Source organism: Penicillium solitum, assembly GCF_028829755.1.
Source record: "Penicillium solitum strain IBT 25940 chromosome Unknown utg000005l_segment0_segment0, whole genome shotgun sequence".
NCBI lineage: Eukaryota > Fungi > Ascomycota > Eurotiomycetes > Eurotiales > Aspergillaceae > Penicillium > Penicillium solitum.
Window position 1 is genome coordinate 3,309,256 of NW_027072125.1, and position 27,669 is coordinate 3,336,924.

Genomic DNA, 27,669 nt, shown 5'->3' on the forward strand with positions numbered 1-27,669 from the left:
TGATCTAATTGAAGAATGGTTCAATCTTTATTTTTTAGACATAAATTTCCTCAAGTTCTCCATAGGAGCATTTGACTAGACCATCACAGGCTCGAAATCCCACTCCAGAATAGATACTGAGTGGGAACGAATTTTCGTTTCGAACACTATCCAAAGACCGTGAAAGACCCGAACAAATCCCGCGGGATCCTCTTATAAGGGCTTGGCACTAAAAATCTACTTCACCGACCAATCAAATCCGGAAGGTGATTTGACAGCTTTTTCCAGAGATAAAGATCTCGGGAACTATTTCAAACGGCATTTGCTTACCGGACTCGCCTTATGCAGCGATATAAGGCTGAGGCTTCAAATCTCCCTTCCCCTTTAGGAAGGGGTTGATGCCTAAAAGCCGTATATTAGAAAGGCACAAAAATTAAAATACCTAAATTGCTATTATACAGGTAATCAAAGTCCTCTGATTCCCGCTTTCGACTCTATACAAGTCCAGGTAGTTCCATATAACTACTAGGCGCCTACAAGTCCCAAAAAGGGGGGTTCACGTGAGCCTTACAGTGCCAATCAAATCCATACTTGTCTAGAGCTGACGTGACTAAAAGACCAATTCGAACTATTTGGCACGGTCATATATTCAAACCCTGTCTAGCTATCTAATTGCAACTGGCCTGCAGCAACTTCTTAGGTAGCACGCTGATCGTATTTCTCCCCAAGTCCCTTCAAAACAACCTTTACCAAACCTCCTAATGTACCTGCTCGGTTAATTTCCACCGTAGGTATCTCCACGCCCAGAGACCTCCGTAGCCAATTCCTAACCTCTATGGCCATGAGAGAGTCCACTGCCATACCGGCCAGTGCCTCGATATCATCTGCAGAATCTTTTCCCTGCTCCTGATCCTGCCCTGTGAGATTGTGGTTGATAAACCTGCCCAGTTCCTTCATCAAGGCGACCTCGGTCTCCTTTTTGCCCGTCAGGGAGGGATCTGCTTGCATCTGAGCAAGAAGAGCTTTTAGCGCATTTGCCTGAGAGGATTGATCCCCACCAACGCCATCGCTGGTAGACTCAAGGTTGGGATAAATTGCAAATCGAGCGTCGCGCCCACCGAGGAAAATTTCCTTGGGGAGATCCGCGCGGCGCCTTGTGTGTGCGAGTCCCATTGCCATTGCCCCGGTTGAATTAGAACCAACTGGGGATATTTTGATCGCTGCAGCTAGTCCGTCAATCACTTCGGCTTCATGGAGCACATGCAACGCAATTGATTGTACTCTCTGGAGAAATCGGGAGTTGCGACTTGCGGCACCCACGTCTCCAACCACTCCGAGGTGCAAGATAGAAGATGGAAGTCCCTGCTGTCGTCGATACCGGGTGAATGCTTCCAAAAATGTAGTTGCTGCGGCATAATTGGCCTGGCCAGTGTTACCACATACCCCGGCAATTGAGCCAAACACGACGAAGAAATCGAGCGAGTGTTGCAATGTGGCATGATGCAGGTTCCACGTTCCGGCGACTTTCGGTGCTAGTGCGGCCTCCCACTCCTCGTGGCTCATCTGCAGGAAAAGTCGATCCTATAGGATGTCAGAGATTGTAGTGTTTGGCAAGGCGTTAAGGTGAGAAAGGGAGAGGAAATCCTACATTCAAGTCAACTGCCATCTGGAGAACACCAGAAAGGGGCCGCTTGCATGCGGCAACAGCCTCCTTTACATCCCTGAGATTCGTCACATTGCCTGTCACACAGATAACTTGGCAACCTTGTGCCTCAAGTTCCCCAATAAATGCTTGATCCTGTTCGGATTTGCCAGCTGACCGCGACAGGAAGTTGAGCTCTAGCGCATTCTGCTCAACCATCCACGTGGATACGGATCGACCAATACCACCGAGTCCTCCAATGAGCAGATACGCGGCGTCGGATCGGAATGTGGGGAATGCTTTTACAACAGGAGGAGCCAAGCTCTCCACGGAGGATGGCATCCGCACCAGAACCTTACCTAGGTGAGTGCCGGCCTGCATATACCTAAATGCACTGACAATATCGATCACGTCAAAGACTTTCACAGGCTGGATAGGTCCAATTTTCCCTTGGCGATACCAGTCTGAAAATGTTGCCAGGGTGCTGTAATGTGTTAGTTAACTCTTGTTCCCTGAAGGTCAACTTAAGACAAACCTTTTGAGAATCCCCGGAGTCTCCTTGCAAACCTGAGCGAGGTCAACGCCAAAGAACGCTCGATTCGCTTCGAAAAGGCTCATATTAAGCATGCCATGACTTATGAAGTCGCGTTTTCCCAATTCAACCATCCGTCCGAACTTCGCAACGCACTCCCATGACGCGTGTAGTAAGTTACCTGACAGCGAATTGAGCACCACATCAACTCCCCTTCCAGCGGTGGCACGCATCAGGTCCGGTTGGAAGGACGTGTTCCGAGAGTTGAAGATCCGTTCTCGAGGTAAACCGAAATGTTCCATCAAATGAGCAACCTTTTTATCGTTGCCGACAGTGACATAGATCTATATTGACCGATGATTAGCTTGAAATAATTATATTAACCACAGGAAGGTTGGCTGACCTCGGTACCCACAGCCTGGCATACTTGAAGAGCAGCTAGCCCGACTCCGCCGCACGCGGAGTGAATGAGGACGGACTTTCTTCACGTTAGTTGCCATCAATATCCGGAGAAGAGAATAGTGACTCACCTGGCCTTTCTTCAAAGCACCAACTTCAAGTAGTGAGTAGAGAACAGTGACATAGGCTGTTACCATCGTGGCAGCATCTGCCATTGACAACCCTGGTGGTAGCTTTATACAAGCTTCTTGAGGCACTACAACGTTTGAGGCCAGAACCCCAGAATGCATCAAGACGACACGGTCTCCAACCGTGATATCTGTCACACCGGGTCCAACTTGAAGCACAATACCGCTGCCTTCGAGTCCGAGGTCTTCTTTATTTCCGAAGAACCCCATTGCGACCATCATATCCTTAGACATATTTATCAGCGATTTTGGAAGGTTGGTTGGAACGAAAAAGAAAACCTACCTTGAAGTTCAGCCCTGCATAATCCATCTCAACTTCGACCTGTCCCTCAATCAACTCATAAGATGACTCTTTCTCAGCCCAGTGTAGTGTATCCAATAGCCCGTATGTCGTGAGAGTTAACTTTCGGGACGCATCTAAACGAGGTGGACTTGCGAGTTGCTCGACGAGAGGTGTCCAATGATACCGCCCGACCTCAATCTGGCCTTCATGTAATGAGAATTCATACTCTGGATCGGGAAGGGAGTGAGCCCGGGATCTTTGGATCTTCTCCCAAACCTGGATTACGGCCTTTGCGCTCGCCGAGTCCCATACGGGAACCTCCAGAATTGAGAGATCAAGCAATAGCTCTGCCCGTAAAGTGCGAGCAAGCCCATGGATGAAGCCAAACATTGGATCCGAGCATGTGTGAGATGTTGACTGTGTCACCCACAAGATTTGGCATTCTTGCGCTTGCTCTATATAGCGTTGGAAAACCTCATAGTCATTCTTCGACAGAGAACCTATTGGGGACCCTTCAAGGTCTAGCAGAGATACGATGAATTTGTCTCTGGGCGGTGTTTCGTGCAAGGTAGTCCAGTTCGTGGTGTGGCCTTCGTCGCGGAACAGCGATTCAACATCACTCGCCCACTGGCACCGAGTAGAATTGCCTGTTAGCAGCCAGATATCGTTAGGAATGGAGATCTTGTCCACCGGTCGTGACAACATGCTGGCGGAGATATGATAAGGCGGTTTTTGATCGTATGCCGTTACATCTGCTCCAGTGAAACCTGCAGCTCGTAGCTCCCGATCCCATCGCTCGGGTGAAATGCACGGCTGGTCTGATCGACCATCATCCTCTCCCAGCCACCAGCCGGGAAATACACCCTATAGAATATATAAGTAAACAAATATTAGCACTAGGGAAGACCTGGCACCTACCATGGTGAAATTTGCTATTAAAATTTCTGTATCCTAGTCAGTTTAGTCGTTCAATCTTGAGGGGGTTGACGTACCTGGGCTAATCTCATGAAGTAAAAAGTAACCGGTGGGCTTCAAGAGACGATGCACATGACAGAGCGCGGTGTGAAGACTGGGTGTAGCGTGGAGAACCTAGTGTAGAAGGCAAGTTAAATGGGTTGAACGCCATTGGAATGAGGCATTGTAGTCAAAGCTCACATTGGAAGCGATGATCAAGTCAAAACTATGAGCATCAAACCCTTGTTCAAGGGGGTCTAGGGCAATATCAAGGACTTTGTATTCCATACCCTGTTCACTACCGAATCGCTCTGTTGCCGCGGCCATAAAGCCCGAGGAGATGTCAGTAAAAACATACTGACTATACATACGCTCCCCACTGGTGGACTTGAGAAGCTCTAGAGCCATCGCAGTTGCGGAGCCGGTACCTGCACCGATCTCAAGTATTCGTAGGCCCGGGTTGGAATGGCAAAGCAACGGGAGAAACGGGTTCCAGTCGGCATATTGTGTATGCGCAGCATGAAAGTGGTGCAATAGGTTGTCCTTCATGAGGATCTCCAATGGGCTGCTTTCTCCAGATATAAATGCCGCGCAGTTATCGAAGACGACCTGTAGACAATCTACAAGTGGAGCATCAAAGGTAAATTTGGTCTCCGCTAACACGTTCCGTATCATTTCCTGTCTCTCTGCAGAACTTAGCAATGCCCACTGAGGCGACTCTGGGTAAATGGACTGTTGTCCACTTGTTTTTATATTCAATGTGGCGTCCAGGATGAATTTCTTCCACTTTGCGAAATGCGATGATGTTGGGCGGAGATCTCGAACTTGGTTCGCCGTCTCCAGAACAAAAAGCGCGGATAGCTGGCCCAAGGCTTTAATATTCAGGGCCTGTGAGGTATAATCTTGTGGTGTGGACAGAAGTGCTGCTGAGGGCAAGAAATCAATGTCTGATTTCCACTCAAGATGGCTTACCGAGCCGGCAAGTCCAGTTCCAGAATCCATATTATCATTTTCCAGCGCGAACAGGTAGGCTCCTTTAATGGAGAGCACTACTCGATCACCAAGCATCGCAATGGCATCGCCCAGTTGGCCATCTCTTGTGCCGCTCTGGGTTCGGGCGCTTGCTGGCATAGGTGGACCCCCAGGTCCAACGAACAAGTAATCTATCATAGCCGGAACGTAAACCGTTGTGAGATGCCGTAGCAATCCCTGGGAAGAGGCCACACCCATAAGTTGGAGACATTGATCAATTGCCGTGGGATGCAGCGCATACCTGCTCCCAGGCGGCCCACGGTTACCGAGAACAGTCGCGGTTGCCCTCGGCCCGGTGGGATCAGCAGTGATCTGCTCTAGGCCCTGGAACTGAGTACCGTAATCTATTCCGTTCCTTTGTAGCACGCGGTATACACTCTCAGATGGTACAGATCGCTTATAGGGAGATATTGGGAATGGCTCAGGGGGATGATTGGATCCGGCCCTTACTTGACCTTGGCAATGGAGTATCCATCGTTCTCCGTCATGGACCATGATTTTGAAACCGTACCAACCGGATGGGACTCTGTCAGCTACTTCAACCGGACTGAGACTTGTGACCATCTCGATCTGGTCTCCCTCGTGGAATAGCAGTGGCGTTATGAATGTCGTATTGCGCACTGAATAACTATTATGGTCGCGATGCAGCTGTTGGACTGCCTCGCCTGCCATAGCGACAAATCCAGCCCCAGGGAATGTAACGGCCCCTTGGATTACATGGTCCAAAAGCCAGGACACATTGTCCAACGTAACTAAATTGCGCCAAGAAGGGTCATGATTTGTCGTATCCACGACCCGTGAGCCGAGGATTTCATGATGTGGAAACTTGCGCTGCCTCCACTCCCTACTAAGTCGACTCTCACTCCAGTAAGGGCGATCATGCTGCCAAGGGTATGGGGGAAGGTCTGTCAAAATGTTCCCCGGCTCGATTATACTTGACAGATTGGCTCCCATGCCACTAGCATAAGCCTGTCCCGCTGTTCGGAGTAGCTGACTTTGGACATCCTCGTCATACCTGAATAAGGTGGGGATATAGATTGGTGACCTCGCAGGCAGAGTCCGGAAGATTTGCCGCAGAGGGGCGGCGAGGGCCGAATGTGGCCCAACTTCTAGGAAGACTGGGGTGCCACTAGCAGGTAGACTCTGGATAGCCTCGGTGAACAGTACGGGTGATTCTAAATTCTGTCGCCAGTATGATGCGTCTAGCTCGCGAGGGTCTGTTATCATGTCGCCAGTCACACTGGAACAGAAAGGAAGCATTTGCTGCTCATGTTCAATATGGCTAGAGATACAATCTTCATATTCAGAGCCAATCTGTTTCATATGGTCTGCAAATAGTGTAAGCGCAAGAGCACCAGATAAGGGTGCAGGGGGGCTAGTTACCAGAATGATAAGCGATTTTAACTGTAAGTCGCCGACATAATGTATCTGAATTTGCCGTCTTGATCCTTTTGATCACATGGTCAACCGAGTCATTATCCCCTGATAGGGTGACACTATTTGGACTATTGTGGCAGGCGACGACCACTCCAGGTATCAAGTATGGTATCACTTCGTCCGGGGAAAGGCCGACGGCCACCATAGCACCCAGACCTTCCAATGGTTTTGCGACTTTGCCTCGATAATATGCTATAACAATAGCAGCTCTCATCGAAATGGCTTGGGCAGCGTACGCGGCGACAATCTCTCCGCTGGAATGCCCGATAACTGTGAATGGTTCGAACCCCCAGCCCCGAAGAATGTTTACCAGGCCAATTTGAAGCGCAACGCAGAGAGGCTGAGAGAACTCGGCTTCGTGGATCCGTGAGATTGAACTCTCTTGGTTTAGTTCATCTAGCAGGTACGTATGTTAGTCAAAGGATTTTCGCAACTTAAGGGATAGGGCCTTCAGCCTGACCATATAATAACCAACGCGGGGCGTCAGGTAGCTGTTGCAGTGCTTCATCCATCCTTTTGATATCCTCCTTGAATGTCGGAAAGCTAGACAAAAGCCTTAGCCCCATTCCGGGCCATTGAGCTCCCTGGCCTGTAAACACAAAGATGACATTTGGGGAGCTGGTATTAAATATCGAAAATGTCGCATCATCTAGAATGGGGTTACTTGGTTGCACCACGGCGAAAGCCCGGTGGGAGAGATGCGATCTTCTCGCACTCAAAGTGTAAGAAAGATCATGCAGGCGGACTGTGTGATTCTTTACATAGTCGGTGATTTGGCCAATGCGCTTGCGAAGGGTATCTAGAGTGTGCGCAGACAAGACCAAGAGCTGTGGATCGGAAACTTCAGGTAATGCGTTTCGAGACTTTAGAGATATTGTAGAGGTGGACTCTAGAATAGCGTGGGCATTGGACCCTCCGATACCAAACGAATTCACGCTGATCCTTTCGGGCCTGCCGGCAGGCCACGGAATCTGTTCTAAGGGGACATGGAGATTTGCCTCACTGAATGGAATTTGAGGATTTGGCGTCTTGAAATGGATATTGGGTGCGATCGTCTTGTGTTCCAGTGATAAAATGGATTTGATAATGCTGGTTATGCCTGAGGCACCCTCAGAGTGACCGACATTTGGTTTGACCTGATGTACAACATAAGTGATACGTTTTGTTGTAGACAGCTCTGGAAATAGAGAATACTAACCGCAGTGATATATGTTGCTTCTCCTTGGGTCATCTTTGCAACAACCGATGCTTCGATGACATCGCCAACGGCTGTTCCAGTCCCATGGCATTCAAAAACAGGTGTTTCGTGGATTGCATCGATACTCGCAACCTGATAGGCATGCCGGATCAACTTCTCTTGAGATATGGGACATGGTTGAGAAAAGTTAGGGGTCTTGCCGTCGTGGTTGGTCACTGTGGAGCGGATGACAGCGCGGATAGCGTCATTGTCACGAAGCGCGTGCCGCAGTGGTTTAAGATATATGCAGTTGATCCCTTCACCCCGACCATAGCCATCTGCCTCAGCATCGAAGGTATGAGAGATACCACTTGGTGATAGAACCATATTCTTGGTCATGGCATCGGTCATGGTCGGACCCCATATAAGGCTTGTCCCGCCCACTAGAGCTGTTGAGCACTCTCCAGATCTAAGTGCTTGGCAGGCCTCATGCAGGCAAACCAGGGATGAAGAGCAAGCTGTTTGAATGGTCATGCTTGAAATGGTCAGAGCTTTGCATTTTGGCATAAAGACGGCGGACCGCACTCACCTCGGACCCAGTAGATCAAACCGATACGACACCTGGTTTGCTAGCGCGAAACCACCGGTGGCGATGGGATATATTTGACTCAGATGCTGGGGATCTTTATGCGACATCTCTAGCCAATCTTCCCCAAACACACCAACAAAGCAACCGATTTTCTCACCGCGCCATTTGGTCTCCCCCGAGTTCTCCAGGCACTCCCAAACGACCTCTAGCAAGAGCCGTTGCTGTGGGTCCAGGCGCGCCGCCTCGTGGGAAGAAACAGAAAAGAAGGAAGCGTCAAAACATGCTGGATCTTCCTGCAAAAAGAACCCTCTTTTCGTTTCGCTCAGATCGCCACAATCGGGGCTACTAGACGCCTCTCTGGAACAGCGCGAGGCAGGCGCTTCACAAAAGCCATCTCGTTTCTGCACAAGCATTTGCCAAAATTCATCTCCAGATCGAACGCCGCCTGGTAGCCGCATTGCCATACCAATGACAGCAATTGCCTCCCCAAAGTCCTCCTCGTGGTTTCTGCATGGTGATTGTCCTTGTCCAGTTGTTGATTTCATTTTTGGTCGAATGATGGATAGTTTGAGACTGGATCAAGATGGCTGCAGAGCAGACAAAACAAAGGTTGAACTAGGATTTGAGCTCTGATATCAGAATGTATGGCCTTCTGACTATCGAAAAAATGCAGGTTAAATTGGGGTTTAGGCCAAATCTGCACACAATATGTACCTACATATCCTGGTTCTGCAAGATACAAGAAACACAATTCCTCCGATACCCTCCGCTACCGGAGGAATGGTATGTACCTAAATAGTTCCCCGGTGGTATTTCCGGACACCACAAAGAGAGGAGACGCGCCTGTAGTTCCAGCTTGCCCTTGGAAAACATTACTTTCTCAATGTTGTTCAACACTACTCTAACCTAGACCTGCATATGTGTGACTGCAACACAACTAGTCACCGAGCTCCTATCCTGATTTCACTTGCCACATCAAATCAAGTATATCAAATACTATGCATCAAAGTAACAGATAAGAGGGCTAATTGGAGGTGACGTGCTTGTTGGAGGTGACGTGCTTGTTGGAGGTATTCGCCTTACATCACAAAGCATTTCTTGGCGGGAGCATAGCGTATATCAGCACATCAAGCGGTTTTCTATCACCACTAAGATATGGTGCTACAAAAGCTAGAACAATCAGAAGGAAAGCTCGGCTCAAAGGAGCTTCCAACCCTCCGGATGTCCAACGCAATCTCCTACCCTCCGGGCTTTCAGCGTAACCCACCCCCATCTAGCTATTGGACCTCTGATGCGGCAAGCAAAAGGTAACTCGGGCTAGAGATACTCTGAGCCAGGTTCGATTACCACCCAATGTCCGTTGAGGGGTAATCCTTTAGGCCGATTAGGGTGTTGCATTCCGTTATTCGGCACTAGACGCACTGTGGTGGTCTCGATCATTTATTTAAACTCAATTCTGTGCCGACATTGCCGACACCTAAAACCGAAAATGAGGCCCAAGGGTAAGAGAATAATATATTACCCCTAGCCGTTGGAATTTGGCTTACAAACCTTATTGGGGGTGACTGAAGGTGATATTTGAATATAAAAAGTACTTTTATCCAGGTGTCTAATTGAAAACTACCCAAGTGCCTTTCCTGCTTGTCCCGGGGAAGTTTGTTAGTCCAAGCACATTCCTTGTTGTGAAAATACCCTGGGATTCCGACCCAGGGCTAGCAGACAACTATCGATTAAGATGGACAGTGAATGGTTTCGAGGACAAGTCGTCTTCCTTACAGGGGCAACTGGGAACCTTGGCGGCTGTCTCTTATACAAGCTAGCCATTCAACTTCCAACTGCCAAAATATTCGTCCTGGTTCGAGGATCTGTGCAAAAGGCAATCGAATCATGGGAGCAATCGATGCCAGAGCAAGTGGAGGATATTATCGCCACTTGCAAGATCCAATTCTTCCTCGGTGATACAACCCAGCCTAACCTCGGTCTCTCACCTGACAACCTATCACGCCTACAAAACGAGACCACGGTGGTAATCAATGCTGCCGGCGACATTGGTTTATCTCGAGACCTCGCGGAAACTATACCAGTCAATTGCACCGGTCATCTGACACTGGCTTCTCTACTAGACAGTTTCACTCAGCTCCAATGCTTCCTGCATATATCAACTACATATGTCTCCAGCTTTCTCCCCAACGGCGTTGTCAAAGAGCAAATCTACCCTTTATACAAAGACCCAGTAGAGGAACTAGGGAAGATTCTCGCCACGGGGAAATCATCCTATACAAAACAATTCGCGGCTCCCTATGCATTGGCCAAACATCTGGCAGAATGCTTGCTTCTGGGTGGTGATCACAAATTCCCTATCCTCGTTGTGCGACCCTGCCTCATCTCACCAGCTATTGCTGAGCCCTACCCACTCTACGGTAGCGATGGTGCCATACCGGTACACTCCTTCCTCCAGATACTCCTAGGAGACTCGGAATATGGGCCTTTGAAGCTCGAGCCAAACCTCCCTTCACACGCAGCCTGTAATGAGATCCCAGTTGATCTCGTGGCGAGGACCTGCTTGGCTCATGTTGCCCAAGGAACAACGGGTGTCGTCCATGCCAGCGCCGACCTATATATCTCCCGGTCGATTGGAGAATTGCTAAAGCTGATGCGCCGCTATGCGCCAGAGGGAGCGGAGGATCAGGTACGAAAGGCCGGGATTGACCATGGAGATGTTACGGCTCCTGAGTTTTATACCATGATCCAACAATTTGCACGGGACTGGAAGATCGAATGTACACGGTCTGCTCACTTGAAGCAGTTGGCGGGTCCGTTGGGAATTGATCTTGGTGATCATGACCCAGAAATATTCTTTAAACTTCGTATCGAGCGGCTGGCCAAGACTCTGCTGGAAAAGCTGGAAAGTGCTAGTGTGGCAAGGAACAAAGTCTATCCGAATATCTCTTGAAGGGTGATGAGGTAATGACTACCTGTTCAGTGTCAAAAGGATTATTAGGGCAAGAGTAGTAATATAGCTGGCTGAATTTCATACACTTCTTTACCATGGAGGGGTCTGCGGTTATAATGAGGTTAAAAATGGGGTTGTAAGATCTGCACCCGATTCAGATATATAGCTGCGCCCCCAAACAAAATATACATATATCATACAGTCTCCCCTTCAATAAAAATGGAAGAAATTAGAAGAAATATTTATAGAAAAGTGCCTGCTTAAATAAAACGTAGCCGAATGTTTCCGTGACTAGGGGGCTTCGACATCCTGAGCTTTCCAAGGCGGGCGTTTTTCTTCGGACATTCCCGATTGTCTCCGCCCTTTTTCTTCTTCCTTCTACCCCAGAAATCCCCAGACTTCCTAAACATCCCGGACTCTGCCCATGAAGATTGAACATGGAGGAACCAGTTCCCCCATTACGCCCTGAATCAAGAATGCCGGACACCTTCAACAGCGCCACCCCGCTTATCGAAGAAGAGGCCTTCTTATCGCCAGGAACATTCTCCAGCGCAGACGACTACGCCGCCAACCCCAGATTCCTTGAATTACAAGAAGAACTCCGCTGCGTACTTTTTTCCGCAGTAGCAAGCCTCGAGCCAGCAAATTATACAACCCCAGCTCCCCTAGAACCAATAGAGGGGCCTCAGCCACGCCTCCCACGCCAAAGCCTAGACTTCACGCGGGTCATCTCAATCCCAAAAATCAGACTAATCTTCTATCTGAAAAACTGGATCACAGAATGCGCACCCTATCTAGATAAATTTGACGAGGCGCGCCATTTCGGCGTCCACATTCCAATCCTAGCACAAGGCTCACCCGCCTTGTTCTACGCAATCCTCGCCTTCTCCGCTCGGCAAACAGAGCGAAAGGCCTGCCTGGACAAAGCCTACGACAGCCTCGAGCTGTACCAAGAGTCCATCCGCCTCCTGGCACCATTGCTCCAAGCAAAGGACCCCAACGTCCTGGTGACAGTATGCATCCTGGCCGTGATGGAACTAATGTCCGTTAGCCCGCGCGACTGGCGACGGCACGTTGAGGGCTGCGCCGCGCTCTTCGACTCTTTTAACGTGAACGGACTCTCGGGAGGACACCTGCAAGCCGTGTTCTGGTGTTATGCACGCATGGAGCTGTGCGGCGCGATAATCTCTAACGGCGTTGAGAGTACAGTCCTCCCGCTGCAGAAATGGGTCCCCGCTATGCCCCAGGCTTCTTCGAAGGAAGCGCAGGAGGATATCATCCGGGACGCATTCTGCGAGAAAGGCCGTGCGTCCCCTGATATGCACGCTAATTGGGCGGTTTATCTATGCGCGAAGGCCTGCGATCTCTGTTGTCGCCGAACACGGTTCTTGGAATTGGGCGAGGCGTCTGATGATACGCGCCCTTTCTCAGAACAGTGGAGTCGGCTTTGGGAGGAGCTGCAGTACTGGCTTGAACAGCGCCCGCCTGCTATGCTACCTATTAAGACTACGGGGATGGGCAGCGGGCAGACCTTTCCCGAGATTCTGTTTGCACATTGGGCGGCTATTTCTGGGAATCAGTTGTATCATGCTGCGTCTATTATGATGCTTGATATGAGGCCCGCTGAGAGGGGGCCGCCTCCTTCCAAGCCGCATTTTTCGGCTATCTGGCATGCTCGCAGGGTATGTGGGATTTCGTTGACGAATCCTCATAGCGGGAATCTGATTAATGCTATTCAGCCGCTTTATATTGCCGGGAAGTTACTTAGCCATCATAGTGAGCATGTTGAAGTTGCGAAGCTGTTCAAGATTATTGAGCGCACGACTGGATGGGGTGCTTTGTGGCGACTCAAGGATCTTGAGAGGGCTTGGGGGTATGAACCGGGGGAGATCTCGGGTGTGATTTGAGTGGTTTGACTCAAATGATACAGTTCCAATTCTGTTTCGGTTCGGTATCTTGAATTCGCTCCGACGAGATGTGACCCTACGATGTTCGAACTGGAGGTCAGCGACCGGCAAACGACATGCGAAAAAGAGGTCACACAAGGATGAAATTGGTGGCATACATTGCAAACGATCTACACACCAATCTGAGGCCCCGCTCGAGATTTCAGTCAGTCCAAAGTACTTGCAACCCAAAACAAGATCCGCCCAACAAAATCCAATCGACCGGTCCTACATCAAATCCGTGCTTGGGCTTCTTAACATCAACTTCAAACACACAATTCACTTTTCGAAGGTGTGGCTGCCATATAAAATACCCGAGTCCAACTGTCAGGTTGATTTTGGAGGTTTCCTTCGGCATCTATCATGAGGTTCATTAATGTATTGACGCATTGTTATCGCCGATAAAACCACAACAGAATGACTCACATCCCACTTGATTCAGCCGGGAGATGCAAATCAACATATCCACCCATAATCACGAGATCCTTGGCAAGTGACGCAAACTGCGGATCCATGAGCATCGCAAGCGATATCAGTCAATGCCCCAGCGGGGTAGATGGATACCTGCCCGGGATACTTGTGGGCCATCTGCACCATCTAGTTTGCTGCCGAAGGCCAGTTCTCCGGCCGGCCTGTCGGGAAGCCTTGCTTGGAAGCCGCCCGAGCTCAGACTGTTGCCCTCGGGTTCCAACATTTTACTCTCCGGCGCTAATGACCCCTCCCAGAGCAGCTCGGCGTGTATCATGTCCTATGCCTAAAACGGTTGCGCATGCTGATCAGCGGCCACGTTGCGCCCGGGTAGACTGGATGATGCCTAAATTTGCGGCTTGCAGAGTCGCGACCGCGTGAAGCGTAACTTGGAGCTGCCAGCTGTTGGCTGGATGCGGGGTTCATCGGGCCTCCGTCGTTGCACATTATCGCGATGATCTATGTAGGTTAATAATATCTCCCAGCGGCCAAGCCCAAAGCTTTACATCGCCAACTAGGACTATCAGGCACGGCATGAATTCAGCCGTAAACCAATCACTGTCCATTATAACGTAGTGTTTACCCGGACGTGGGGTAGTCCGTACCATAAGACCGTTTGTGACGAAAGGGAGCATTAGTTGCATAGCAGATCGATGTGGACCAATGCTTTGCAGGGCCAAAGAGGAAATGATATTCAGTACGTATATTGTACACAGCACCTATCAACTCTATTCAATGGTCCGAGTATTACTTGGATAGAGAGTATCTTAAGAATGAGTGGTCCTAAATACCATTTTGAACACTAAGAACATCCATGGATGTTGTGATGTCAATATCTCAACCTCCTAAGCGAGCACGGTGGCTCTGATTTCCCCAAACGGAACGGGTCACACCTCCACACTTAGATTTTACCCGAGAGCAAGTTATAGCCCAAGTCGGCCTAGGCCGTGCAGGGCCCGAAAGACAAAACAGGAAACCGATTCAACCCGAGATGTCCACTTCTTTCCCGGCTCCACCGTCGGGGCCATTCTGGGAGATTGGAGGCTACGTACCCCCAGAGGGGTTTAGCGGGGCAGTTTCTCCACCATTTTGCCTCCACAAAACGACGAAATTTGGGGATCCGGGGGATATTAGCCCATGAAAAGTCTGAGAAACTGGAGAAGTTCTATGGGGTTTGAGCCTTTTTTTTTCTGCTTTTCACGTGGTGCCACTCGGACTATGACAGAATTAAACCAACTCCATTCAATGTAATCCTAAAAATGGGCGTATATATTGAGACCCTCCTTCCCCCGTGTTTTGAATTCCCCAGATTTCATCTCCTAGCGCTACTTTGGAAATTCCCCTTCTCCAATATTGCCCAACATGACAATCCGATCATCTAGTGAGGTGGAATCCACCCCACGAGTTCAACTCGCGAAGAAATCCATGTGGCAGTCTATCTTCGACAACCCTAAAGTGCTAGCAATTGCTTTCTTCGCCTCGTGAGCAATCCCCTCACATCCAAATCCACAAACTCAATTCTAACACCCCCAAGATTCGGTGGCTTCGAATATGGCTACCAACAAGGTGTCCTCGGCCAGTCCCTGGTCATGACACGCTTCACAGAGAACTTCCCAACAGTAGTAGCCTCCTCCACCGCAACAGGCTGGCTAACCTCCGTCCTCCAATTGGGCGGTATCGTCGGCTCCCTGGCAGCCGGTATCCTAGGAGAAGTTTACTCCCGCAAATATACAATGTTCTTCGCCTGCTGCTGGGTCATCCTCGGCAGCTATCTGTACATCGGCGCGACTGCCGGCAACCCGTCACTGCTGTACGCGGGCCGATTCTTCACCGGCCTTGGCGTCGGCTTGTTCAGTGGTGTGGGGCCTCTCTATAACGCCGAACTGGCAGCACCTGAAATGCGTGGCCTGCTCGTCTCGTTCTACCAGTTTGCTACTATTCTCGGAATCATGATTTCCTTCTGGGTTGGATATGGTAGTAACAACATCGGTGGTACGGGAGCGACGCAGTCTGATCTTGCTTGGCGTTTACCTTCTATCATTCAGGGTATTCCTGCTGTTGCGCTGGCTTGTGGTATTTGGTTTATGCCTTTCTCGCCCCGCTGGCTGGTTAAGCAGGGTCGCGACCAGGAAGCGCAGGATACCATTGCTTGGATGCGGAAGCTCACTGTTGATCATGAGCTTGTGCAGATGGAGTACCTTGAGATTAAGGCTGAGGCTGTCTTTGAGGAGCGGGCGTTTGCCAAGGCATCGCCTAGGCTGGCCGATAAAGAGAAGAAGAGTGTCTTCATGAACCAGATCGCGCAGTATACCAACTGCTTCCGCTCGATGGATAACTTCAAGCGTGTTTGCATTGCCTGGTTGGTTATGTTCTTCCAGCAATGGAGCGGTGTCGATGCTAGTAAGTTGACCTATTTGAGAGATACTGGGAATTTCTGGCTAACCATTACCCGTTAGTTATTTACTACGCCTCCAATGTCTTCGTCAGTCTCGGACTTACTGGCGGTACCATTGCTCTTCTGGCAACCGGTGTGACCGGTGTTGTTTTCCTCATCAGTACCATCCCCGGAATGTTGGTCATTGACAAGTTTGGCCGCAAGCCCATGCTCCTGGGCGGATCACTCGTTATGCTTGTTAGCATGGTCATTGTCGGCGTGATTGTGGCCAAGTTCCAACACGACTGGCCTAACCATGTAGCAGCCGGCTGGACCGCAGTTGGTGAGTACCGAACTTACATCTAAAAGCTATCATTCCAATCGCTAACTCATCTGTTCCAGCTTTGATCTGGCTATATATCGCAGGCTTTGGCGCTACCTGGGGCCCTGTCTCATGGACTCTCGTTTCCGAGATCTTCCCGCTTTCTATTCGCGCAAAGGGTGCCTCCATCGGCGCCTTCAGCAACTGGATCAACAACTTTGCTATTGCTTTCTTCGTTCCCCCTATGCTTCAGAACTGGGAATGGGGTACCTACATCTTCTTCGCTGGTTTCCTCGCCTGCGGCATCGTCTGGGTTTGGATCTTCCTGCCTGAAACTAAGGGCGCATCTCTGGAAGATATGGATCGTGTTTTCAAGAGCAATGCTGGCGAGCAGGATGCTGAACTTCTCCGCGAAGCGCAACGCGATGTTGGTTTGACTTCGTTCCTTGAGCGTATGTCGGGCAATGGCGGTGATCTCGAGAAAAACGAGAGGTCGCAGTATATTGAGAAGGTTTGAGCGGGTTCTGAAAAATGGGCCGAAGCTCAATGTCGTATTTAGTTAATAATTCAATGTTTTATGAAGTTAATTCTTTCATGTGTAAATCTGTTTGGATACAGTTTGTGAAACGCGCTGTTTAGCGCACGAAGACTCAGCATAACAGCATAGCCATTCAACTCACCAGCTTGGAACCTTCCAGAAATTGATAAAAGTCGTATAAGACTCTGCCCTTCCCCTCTTTTATTTTTCCTTTTCCTTCTCCCTCTTTCTGTATTCCTACTATCCTCCCCCTTCGCTTGTCCTTTCTTCTTCTCTCCTCTCCCCCCATCACCGGCCCCCAATGACCAACTCGATGGAATGACGAGGTTCACGCAAAGAACCTAAGAAATGAGCACCTCAAACACAGGTGCCTCAAGAATGGCTGGAGAGGTTATATATGTTCGTCTAGATCGGAAGGGGGAAACGCGAACCCTACACCTATAGAGCCGGGAACCACCACCAACCTTTCTATTTCGACAATTTCTTGGATCTTCCCTTGTCCAAAGCGGCGCCTCTAAGCTTGAGGGGAATATCGTGTCCTTCTCCTATCACAACTCTCCCATCACAACTTTGAAAAGTTTCGACTGTGACTTGCGACTTCCAAGATTACCGGAAAACCCGGGGTAGTCGTGGAGATCTCTGGTGTGTGACCTGGCTTTTTACAACTTATTGGAGGGTGTGATGCCCATTCGGATCACCAGGATGGAAAACTCATAGCCGCGAGAAAGCCGAAAGGGTGGCTGAAGAGTGGGCTAATCCAACTCATCAAGAAACCATCATATCTGCGGTGGATAACAAATCTCTGTGACTGGTATTGGAGGCTGTAATGTTCTTAGCCACCAATCCGCAGAATGTTCTTGGGCAAACATGAGGCAACGGAGTCGCTGAGACCGCCTCCAACACTTTCCAAAACTTCAATTCTCACCACTCCCTCAAAGAATACTTGGTTGGTGACCGACGCAGGGAATGCGGTTGCGGACCCTAGACTTTGTGTCTATTATTTTGATTTTCCTGTCCTTGCAGTGGTGGAAAAGGTTGGAGAGCGCGACAAGGACATTGAGCTTCGCCTTTCAACTATATTACGGAATCAACGCAAGATGTACAAACCAAGGCTTTTTTCAGCTTCCCTTTGGCACTCCCCGTATAATTTTCCGTCAACATCCATCGAATACATCTGCTGGAGTGCAAATTAATTAGACCTGTGTCACTCCAAACCCCGGGTCGATCGATCCGTTCTCATCTTTCCAATCCTCTTTATTTGGCTTTCCGACCCCAAGCAGTCTAACTTTGCTGGGCTGCTCGGCAGTTGCGCCATATCTCTCATGCTAAAGGTTTCTCCTTGATACGTCATCGAGTCTGACTAGCAGCCAGCTGAGACGTGGTTTATGCAACCCGAGTCATCGAACCGGAACGAGAGCTAGGCTTGACTGGAGATGGGATAGGACCGGGATGATATCCGAAAGCTATATCTAGCGAGGAGAAATCAAATGGTTCTCGATACCTCCAATTCTGGATAACCCTTGAGTTGTCCTTGTGTCGTTCGACAAGAAATCAAACTTCCGATATCTCCAGCCAAGATTCTGGCTTGACTCCTCCAGCCATTTCAATGCAATTTGTCCTATCTCGCACAGCCAATTGTGAAACCTCGTGCCTTTGTGCTATTTTCATGAGTACACCTCTCATCTCAGTTGAGGAATGGAGGACATTTTGGAGAAAAGGATTCATCCCAAGCATGAATTCTACAAATGCCATCCATGCTGGTCTACAAATATGGCTGGAGAGTTACCGACATAGATGATTTGCGTGACGGTACGGTGCAAATAGGGGACGAACACGGCCTACAGAGCCAGTTTCATCAAGGAATCGGCCAAGTTCTTTGCCATGTCGACTAGCTCCCTGCACAGAATGCCGAGAGACAGGGACATGAATATGACTAGCCCACTTCGGAGTTTCGCAGTTAGGCTACTGTCATCATTCAGATTCTGTTACAAATACTCCACTTTAATCGAGGGACGATACATAGCGGGTGGATCACTCGCCGTGTCTACGCTAGAGGATCTAGGGGAGGGACGAATGAGGAATAGTCAATCCAGACTCTGGCTATTGCTTTGTGGTCACGAATTTAGGGATGAAGATGCGGGTCGCAGTTCAGCCTATCCCACATGTCCTTCTTCGAAACGACCCTCTCAATCAAAGTACGTGGGAGCTCTAAGAAACTTCAACCTATGCTTGGATATCGTCCCTCTACCAAAAGTCAGGCGGAACACCAGGTGCAATCTCTGATGTGGAATGTCGATCTCTGGCTTGATTGAAGATCTTGCACCGCAGCGGCTTCAATGAGATAAGGACCCGATACTTGTTTATGGTCGGCCGGCTCTACTTTTGTCCAACCCGGCACATTATTCCATAAGAATAACAATTGATGCGAGCCGAATACACTGGTTTTCCTGATCATTGGGCGCATAGGAGTGAACAAAGGCAATACCGTTACCACAAATCATGACATGGCATTCTGGGCTTGCGTGTGTGTTTGGCTTTACGACGAAACAATCTTTCTCAGAGGACTGCTGGTGGGAAATGGGATATACCGGGAAAAGTGAGACTTCTTCAACTACCAATATTGGCAAAACTTGTATTTAGTTAAGGTGTGGTAGAGAAAATCAATCTGGAAGATCGACCAAGCCTCAGTAGTTCCATCTCCTATCTTCAGTAGTAACAAATTTGTTTTGTCATTCGTAATACTGATACTTTTAAACACAAAACCGGTCAAGTCTATACCATATTAATGACCACCTTGTCACAATCGCCAACCGTAGCCTCTTTGGCTCGTCCCCATTGGTGCTCGCCCCACAGGCTCAAATGATCGGCCACCTCCGGCAGTCGAGCACATATCGGGACTGCGGAGCCTCCGATCCTTCTTTTCTGCAACATCTGGGGTAATGTCGTATCACGTCTCACTATGCCCAGAAAACCCACACCTGCGGCAAAGCAGCGGGTTCGAACTGGTTGCCTGACCTGTCGGAAAAGGAGAAGAAAATGTACGCGTCACGTGGTTTGCTTTTTTCTTTTTTTTTTTGGCGATCAGAACTAACGGTTTGACATTGTAGGTGATGAGCAGAAGCCCAGCTGTGCTAACTGCGAGGCTAAAGGCCTGTCGTGTAGATACAGCTCCGATTTGGCGTTTGTCCCGCAGCGCGAGGGGGGCGTTTCTGCTGGGTCGAGACAAGCGTACAACAATATTACAGTGAGTACTCCACAATGGGTTCAATCTTTTAGTCCACTTGACGATCCAATATGGACATGAGGCTGATTTTGATCAGTTTGTCGATGACTCGCCCCTTGCAGCAACAAATAAGGAGAAACCAAAGGCTCCCCAGCAACCTGCAGATGATTCCCAGAGCGACGGAAATACTGGGTTCTCTTTAGACGAATTGCAGTCTTCGGCTGATGGCCCAGATGACACCGGGGATGCCCGTCGTGCTTTTGAATTCCAAAACATCCTGTCATCCGCAGTGCCCAACGTCAACGTTTCTGAGCCTCCAATCCCATTTGCCAGTGAACGGAGTGCGCCGGGTACTCGATACATGAACAGTGCTCCATATGTTGGATACAGATCTGTTACCAGCAATATAACAGTCGAACAACGAGTAGCCCTTGCAAATGGCAATCATGAGACTGACTTGCTTCGACATTTCCGCTACTATGTCGGTCCTTGGATCGATACCGGGGACCCTGAGCTCCCCTTTGGACTGCAGGTCCTTCTGCTCTCGCGGGCCAACAGAGCTCTACAAGCCGCCGTTCTTGCCTTGGCTGCAGGTCAACGACTCCTCGTGGCAACCCCGAATACCAAGGACCTCGAAAGTAGTCAGCAGTTCCGAAAGGAAGCGGAAGAGAGCCTACCGCTTGAATATGATCTAGCTAGATATGCTGGTCATACTCTCTTGATGCTTCAAGATGCTCTCCCTGCTGGACCGCAGCAGTGGAGAAGCCTTTTGATTCCTAGAATAGAGCATATAAGTAACTTTGCGTCACGAGCAGTGGGAGAAGAGGTCGGGGACGCTTTGTTTTGGCTTTACTTTCGGCTTGGTAGGGCAAGCTCTCATCTCTTCAGCAAATCAGCCAGTGAACTTACCAGTACGCCTTACAGATCTCGCCGGCTCAATGTCCTCTTCAAAGCCACCACTTATGCCCTTCCGATCATTACTACGACGGGATGGCACCTTATTACACCACACCCAATACACGCGGCCTCAGACCGTCAATTCTGTATACAAGCACATACTGTGTCTTCTGGGACACTGCTTAGCCCTAATACACGGTGATCGAGAAATGCCCTCTCCCCATACAGTCACATCACCAAATCTGACAGCATTCCCATCTTTACGACAATCGCACTCCCTATCACAGTGGACATTCCTCTGGTCAGACTGCCAGAAATGGTACAACGAGCGACCAGTAAACGTGCAGCAGATCGTGGACATCCGCGGAGGCGAAGCTGACCAAATCGACCCTGACCACGACTCATCATTTCCAATCCTCATCTACACGACGCCAATGGCGCTGGTCGCCAACGCTGTCTACCATGTGATTTCTCTCTTATTGCTTACGCATAAGCCGCGACTTCTGAAATCACTTCCCGGACCAAGGTCCGTCACCTCGCATATCTGGCATGCGCAGTCAATCGCTGGGATCGCCGCAAGCAATGACTCCCCCGAACAATGGGATCCGATATTGGTTGCAAGTCTTCTCACTATTGCGAAGGAGATGACACATGAATCCCAACAAGCGGTTCTACTAGAACGTTTTTCCAGAATCACTGCCACAACGGGCATCAAACTTGACCGAGAGACTAATGCGCTTCAAGCGGCGTGGAACCTGGCACGATACGAGGAGGAATTCGATGATGAAGCTCACGCTATGATCTCATAATTATACCCAAAATGCTATTTCTATTGATTCTTGTTTTCATCAATGGTACCTATATTTACATCCCATCGTTTCATACATTCATTCCATATCGTATGCAAAGGGAATACTCTGCATAGCCCCTCGTGTCTGCACACACATAGCAGCAGCAGAGTTCGCCTTCGAAACCGCACCCTCAATCTCATCATCAAACGCCCCAATACTCTGTCCCGTAGCCAAGAAACGCGCTACAGCACTCGCAAAATACCCAACAAAGGTATCCCCAGCCGCAGTAGTATCAACAACCTTCGCAACCTTAACACCAGCAACAATCCCACTCCGACCCGACTTCGTCGAGAAATAAACCCCCTTCGCACCCAGCGTAATAAGAACAATCTCAACATCCGCACGCTCATGGAACCGCGGCGCCAACTCCTCAGGCCGTAACTCATCCCCCTCAACAACATTCCCAATAGGAAGACCCTCAATAGACCTCGCCATCTGCACAACCTCGGTCTCATTCATAATAAGCACAGCAGTCCCCCGCAGCGCAGAAAGCGGAATGCCCTCTGGAAACACAGGCGCTGGATTGAACACCACTTTCGCGCGGTCCCCGACAGAACTATCATTGAAATATTTCAACAATCCCAGCGTCGTGGTGCGCGGAATCTCACCCTGCAACACGATGATATCGGGCGTAGACGGGTAATTCTTTAGCGCAGCGAGAATATTTCCAACATCGCTAAGCAATCCGGCATGGTTTGCGCCTGGGACGACGAGAATCCTGTTCTCGCCGCCGATGGCTTCTTCGACGATAATGCTTGCCGACCCCGTCTGCGCGACCGTTGATTGTTCAATGGATTTTGTGTCGACGCCGGATTTCTCGAGGGCTGGTTGGAGGAGGGTGGCGTAGTATGGGTCTTCGGCGCCGACGGCGCCGATCATGTTCACGGAGACATCTTGGGTTGTTTGGGATGTGAAGGAGGAGCGGCCGCAGGCGACGGCTTGGTTTCCGCCTTTGCCGCCTGCTGAGACGGTTAGGGAGGTTGCTGTGAGGGTTTCGCCGGGTCCTGGGCAGCGCGGGGTTGCTGTTACGAAGTCGATGTTTAGGGAGCCGATTATGGTGATTTGGGGTTTTTTGGCGGATGGTGGGGTCGTGGTTGGGGTTGTGTTGGACATTTTCGTGGGTTGTGGTGGTTTGGCGTTTTGGTGTTCGGGGGGTTTAGGAGCTGTGATGTGGGCTGTTGCGGGTTAAGTTCAATTGAAGGAAGTAGACGGTTCAATCGTTTCAATATATGTCGCGCCGCGTGACCTTTCTTTTTTGCTCGGTCGGGATCTTGGAGTTCGGCATGTCATAGCATCTCCCCACGTCCCGAGGCCTACGTGGGTTGCCTGATGTGGGAGCCGTAGGCTATGTTCCTCCCAAATAGGCTAGCTCGGGATACTATTCCGCCAAATACGGCTTAGTGCAGGAACGGCACTGACCCGAAATGTGGACGTGGCCAGTCGATTTTCGAGACCATGAATATCTAGCTGATCGCTTATTGTAAATAGTATGGCTAGCATTCATACTTCGATTAGATTGATAATTAAGTCGGTACTCAACTCATAATCATACATGACAGTGGCTTTAAAGACAACATATCGGAAACTAACTCCCGCTCAATAACTCCCCGACCAGACAAAGTTCCCGTTTTTGATATGCGTGGTATTCTGACAAGTCTCACCGCCTTTCCCCGGCCACATGCAAGGCATGGTCTACTATCCACAGCCGTGACATTATAAGATCCTATGCCCCTACTCGCCCACAATGTCACAATCAGATGAGAGTCTTAACCCTGCTGTTTCGTCTGACGGCTTCTCTACTTTTGCCGAAGCAAAGTTCTCCTTAGATGCTACACTCTCAAGCTATCAAGAGCTAAACGCCGATGACGATACAAAGAAATTGCTTGAAACCTGTTTCAAATACTTCCCCCCGGATGGACAGGTCAATTTGTCGGAGGATGTTTGTGGTTGTCGTAACGACAATGAACTCCGCCAACTAGCCGCCTGTATTGATACTGGCTTGCTACGCCCTCTTCTGTCTAAGGGTGGGAAGACGGCAGCCATTAGGACATCCCCCCATAGCGGTTTTCATGATTCAGTTGAGAACCTCCTGTCCCTCGATTTTCCACCAGCGAGTCGCAATAACCAAGAAAGACTTCGCAGAAACTGTTTAAAGCGGGATGGATATCGGTGTGCTATTTCGAAGACTTGGAGCTCCGGCCACGACTTTCCCTCCGGCGAATCTAGCGGCATTCTACAGGCTGTTCATATTATTCCATTTGCCCTTGGCAGTTTCACGAGTGACGATGAAAGACAGCATACCTCTGAGGTATGGGCTAATATTTTTCGTTATTTCCCAGCCCTCAGCGCCACTCTCAATATATCACCCGAGGATGTGAACCGTGAGGATAATATGATGGCGATGATCAACCCACTACATGAAGAGTTTGGCCAATTTCACTTTGCTCTTGAGGCCACCCAGACCCCGAATCGGTATCGTCTCAAACGCTTTCCACGCTTCGGATCTGTTTACACGTTCATGTTACCCCACGACGGGATTGTGACACTGACTAGCTATGACCCCAACTGCCATCTTCCCGAACCCCGGTACTTACAGTTGCATGCTGCAATTGGCAATATCTTGCATGCAAGTGGCCGGGCAGAAAAGATCGAGGAACTCATACGGGATCTAGGAGAGACCGGCAGCTTAACACTGTCAAAGGATGGAAGTACCAACGTCGGTGATCTACTCTCGGTCAGTCGACTTTCACTGCTAGCCTGAAATTCGCGCCCTATGAACAGCAAGGTAGGACAGCCGAGCTGCCACTGCAAAGGATGCCATTCTCGACAAGAAGGACAAGGCACCCAATACTCCAATCCATGCAAAAGCGAATCACTCAATTCATCTTGACCTGGAACAAATACCGCTGTCGGATCTGCGCAACATCATACACAATGTACTCATTGTAGTACAGACCATGATTGTCACTCTGGCTGCTGCCGATAGCCACATCAGGCATCGTCACACCCTCCAACGCTGGACTCAAACATCCAGCATCCTTCCACCCACCAGGAATATTCGATCCCTTGCCGAGCGTCGCAATTTTGCCCTCATCGTGCGCTAGCTCGCCGGCGTTGTAGTTGCTGCCTTCAAGCTCTAGCATGGGAGCACCGAGCTCCGCATCGCAGAGAAGAAGTAATCCCATCCCCCCGACTGTTGTAGGGACAACAGTAATTTGCAGATTTGCTCGACGTATCAGCTAGATACACACCCTTGCCGAACATGTATCCGTTAACGGGTGCTTCGGGTGGTGCGATGCGAAGACCTTGGCTGAGGATACCACCGAAGTTTGTACTGCGGGATCCGTGCCAGAGCAGGCGGCGGTCGCTGTTTGGGATGTTGGCGTACGGGGATGCGTTGAAGCGGTCATTTTCGCCTTGCCTCTCGATGCGGAAGATGTTTACGACCTTGTAGCTCATGTTGTGTGTCTGGCCACGTGAGTTCTGGAGGTAGTTCTCCAGTTCGATGAACTCGTTTGATTTGTGGTCCACTGGACGAGGTTAGTTTGGTGAGATGTCGTAGGTTTGGGAATTGATACTCACGTTCCGTCATCTCCTCCATACCTAGACTCTGGAACTGGCGATCCAGCGGGTGGGTATCATCGTGGTCCTCCTTAGACGAGACCATGATTTCATTCGCAACGTCCATGTCAGTCAGTGCCTCCAGCAAATCGATTTCTTTCTTGATCTGCGCGTTCGTGTTCAAGGTCGGGGGCCGATGGCGCCCAAAGACGTGGGGAATCAATGTAAAGTATCGGTTGCTTAATGCCTCTATGGCATCGCCATATGATAGCCCATGTTTTTCTTGTGCCAGAGTTGGTGTAATCATGAGCTCGGAAATATCTTTCAAAACCAAGAATCCACTTTTCAACGTTCTGTCACTCAGCTTCCCCAATGGCAGTTTGTGGGCATCGTAGGACATTGCGGCCAATGTGTCGAGGACGTTTTGTCTGTTGAAGATGAAAGACATGAGGTTTTGAAGCCCTTTGGACAAAGCGCTCTCGGCCCGGGGGTAATCCTCTTCTTCCTTGATAGATTTCTCCTTTTTGACTGGCTCTTCCTCATCGTCATCCTCCTCGTAGTTACGCTCAAGGAACGTGTACTTTCCGTTTTTAGGAGTATCGAGCCGATTCGCCCATTTGAGGCCCGACTTGTCTTTGAACTTCTTCTCGTAATGCTGCATCGCCGCTGCCAAACCACCGTCCCCGAGACAGGCTGACTGTCCATGCTCCCCTACTCGACCCCACCGTGTCCAGGCAAAGTACTTCGAGTTTGAACCGACCAACAATTGAACGCGATAGAACTTGTTGGCATTGCTGGATGCCACAGTCTGGCTCAGGGTAGCATCCCAGATGAGGCCTGCGCTGTCAATGTAGACCTTTGGGTCTATCACAAGGGGTGTCAGTTTGTATTCCACACCTGAGCTCTCTTATTGCAGACTTACCCTTTAGTTTACCCAACTCCTCGAATCCATCATCGATTGGGACATTGAGGGCCTTTATGGTTGTCTTTTGAATGTCCTTTGTCTTTTTGTTGGACCCTTTCTTCGCAGGGTCTTCATCCGCGCCTCGCTTTTTGGCTGCAGGCTTCTTATCCTCGGAGGACTTGGCTTTGCCATTTGTGCCATTCTTCTGCGTGTCATTTGTTGTTTTGTCGGCATCGTTTGCTGCAGACGCCGCATCCACGCCTCGCTTCCTGGTAGTACGCTTTTTGTCTGCAGGAGGAGACGTGGTATGGTCGACGGTCTTGTCCTGCGTGTCATCATCTGCCTGGGATGCCTGATCGGCTTGGCCGAACGAATACTTTGACTCCGGCAACGGTTTCTTGGCTCGGTCTGATTCAAGAAGCCACGAAAGTGGCACAATGTGGCAATTGGCGAGTTGGGAAGCTTGTTTGTCTAGTTGATTGATCAATAAAAGGGTCCCGATTTCGTATAGTCCTACCTAGGAAGTTTGAAACATTGACTGCTGCTTGCCATCAAACACCGTCTGGACTATCATCCCCAACACGGTTTGTCACCGATTTGAGTGTTAAGATGAAAGCACACGGATCATTGAGAAAGTGCATAGGGGTTTCCAACTTCCGAGGTTGTGTCTGTGGTTGTGCACTCACATTTGGTAGTTTGCTTCTCCACATCCTTCTCAGTGGTCACCAAATGGGTACAATCATCTGTGACCGACGTGCTAAATGTCGCTTCGTTGTTCTCAATTAATGCTTTCAAGTCCGCTGGGAATAATATGATCGTTAACATACAAGTTGTGGAGAGCTATACACAGTCCGCCTTGGGAATAGGGGGCTCATACCTTGTCTCAGATTGGGAAACGTCCCGCCCACGGAGATGACAAGCTTTTTGAAACTTTTAACTGCCATGATGTTGTTCAATTGCAATAAAAAGGAGGACTGGGAAAATAGGAAGGTAGAATGTGGAGGTTGTTGAGGGAAGGGTCGAGTACGAGGTTGAGGTGTACAAGGTAAGAGGGGAGCTGCCCAGGTGGGAGCAAACAAAAGTGAAAAAGGCACAAGTTGTGATGAAAAGGTATAACAGAGCGGAGGAAGGAATAAGTCACCTTTTAAATAAAAAACAGGAGGAGAGGTTGTTACGCAGTCAAGTTTTGTGGCCTGAGGGATCTGGCATAAATGAGGCTGCTGCCTGGGTTAGCGTCAGGCAGCACACCCTCTTTTGTGGAGAAGATTCGATCTATCCACGTTAGCTATACATATGTAATACATCAAATATAATTATATAATTATATAATGTCAATGCTCTGACTGTTGACTCAATTACTCACTATTAAGGCTGCCCAGTAAAAGCAACCTTCTTGGGACTACTCCACGGCTAAAGTTGC

At 49.5% G+C, this 27,669-nt stretch overlaps 9 protein-coding genes across 9 annotated transcripts; 5 read left to right on the forward strand and 4 right to left on the reverse strand.

Annotated features, from left to right (window-relative positions):
• Positions 1-675: 675 nt before the first annotated feature.
• N7455_008858 (uncharacterized protein) lies at positions 676-8,757 on the reverse strand (the record flags this gene model as incomplete). Its single annotated transcript, XM_040960347.2, has 13 exons — positions 676-1,560; positions 1,628-2,105; positions 2,157-2,497; positions 2,557-2,631; positions 2,684-2,965; positions 3,024-3,887; positions 3,942-3,967; positions 4,016-4,112; positions 4,179-6,337; positions 6,393-6,842; positions 6,907-7,582; positions 7,645-8,158; positions 8,213-8,757. 13 exons carry the CDS (start codon positions 8,755-8,757, stop codon positions 676-678), a joined length of 7,392 nt encoding a protein of 2,463 aa, XP_040809268.2.
• A 1,190-nt stretch (positions 8,758-9,947) lies between these two features.
• Positions 9,948-11,165, forward strand: N7455_008859 (uncharacterized protein; the record flags this gene model as incomplete). Its single annotated transcript, XM_040960330.2, has 1 exon — positions 9,948-11,165. One exon carries the CDS (start codon positions 9,948-9,950, stop codon positions 11,163-11,165), a length of 1,218 nt encoding a protein of 405 aa, XP_040809228.2.
• Positions 11,166-11,641: 476 nt separating this feature from the next.
• On the forward strand, positions 11,642-13,216 carry N7455_008860 (putative C6 transcription factor; the record flags this gene model as incomplete). The annotated part of the gene is made up of 3 exons (XM_040960323.2): positions 11,642-12,847; positions 12,905-13,038; positions 13,096-13,216. 3 exons carry the CDS (start codon positions 11,642-11,644, stop codon positions 13,214-13,216), a joined length of 1,461 nt encoding a protein of 486 aa, XP_040809212.2.
• A 427-nt stretch (positions 13,217-13,643) lies between these two features.
• N7455_008861 (uncharacterized protein) lies at positions 13,644-13,856 on the reverse strand (the record flags this gene model as incomplete). Its single annotated transcript, XM_065605994.1, has 1 exon — positions 13,644-13,856. The coding sequence occupies one exon, from the start codon at positions 13,854-13,856 to the stop codon at positions 13,644-13,646; it is 213 nt and encodes a 70-aa protein (XP_065460943.1).
• A 1,085-nt stretch (positions 13,857-14,941) lies between these two features.
• Positions 14,942-16,792, forward strand: N7455_008862 (sugar porter family MFS transporter; the record flags this gene model as incomplete). Its single annotated transcript, XM_040960284.2, has 4 exons — positions 14,942-15,060; positions 15,114-15,979; positions 16,036-16,296; positions 16,356-16,792. 4 exons carry the CDS (start codon positions 14,942-14,944, stop codon positions 16,790-16,792), a joined length of 1,683 nt encoding a protein of 560 aa, XP_040809263.2.
• A 2,933-nt stretch (positions 16,793-19,725) lies between these two features.
• On the forward strand, positions 19,726-21,742 carry N7455_008863 (uncharacterized protein; the record flags this gene model as incomplete). The annotated part of the gene is given in 4 exon segments (XM_065605995.1): positions 19,726-19,851; positions 19,921-20,057; positions 20,134-20,947; positions 20,961-21,742. The coding sequence occupies 4 exon segments, from the start codon at positions 19,773-19,775 to the stop codon at positions 21,740-21,742; spliced, it is 1,812 nt and encodes a 603-aa protein (XP_065460944.1). The 5' UTR covers positions 19,726-19,772.
• A 78-nt stretch (positions 21,743-21,820) lies between these two features.
• Positions 21,821-22,897, reverse strand: N7455_008864 (ribokinase; the record flags this gene model as incomplete). The annotated part of the gene is made up of 1 exon (XM_040960283.2): positions 21,821-22,897. The coding sequence occupies one exon, from the start codon at positions 22,895-22,897 to the stop codon at positions 21,821-21,823; it is 1,077 nt and encodes a 358-aa protein (XP_040809236.2).
• A 631-nt stretch (positions 22,898-23,528) lies between these two features.
• Positions 23,529-24,545, forward strand: N7455_008865 (HNH endonuclease signature motif containing protein; the record flags this gene model as incomplete). The annotated part of the gene is made up of 1 exon (XM_040960314.2): positions 23,529-24,545. One exon carries the CDS (start codon positions 23,529-23,531, stop codon positions 24,543-24,545), a length of 1,017 nt encoding a protein of 338 aa, XP_040809247.2.
• Positions 24,546-24,660: 115 nt separating this feature from the next.
• N7455_008866 (uncharacterized protein) lies at positions 24,661-27,193 on the reverse strand (the record flags this gene model as incomplete). Its single annotated transcript, XM_065605996.1, is given in 6 exon segments — positions 24,661-25,023; positions 25,034-25,314; positions 25,367-26,209; positions 26,268-26,720; positions 26,936-27,049; positions 27,127-27,193. The coding sequence occupies 6 exon segments, from the start codon at positions 27,191-27,193 to the stop codon at positions 24,661-24,663; spliced, it is 2,121 nt and encodes a 706-aa protein (XP_065460945.1).
• Positions 27,194-27,669: the final 476 nt, after the last annotated feature.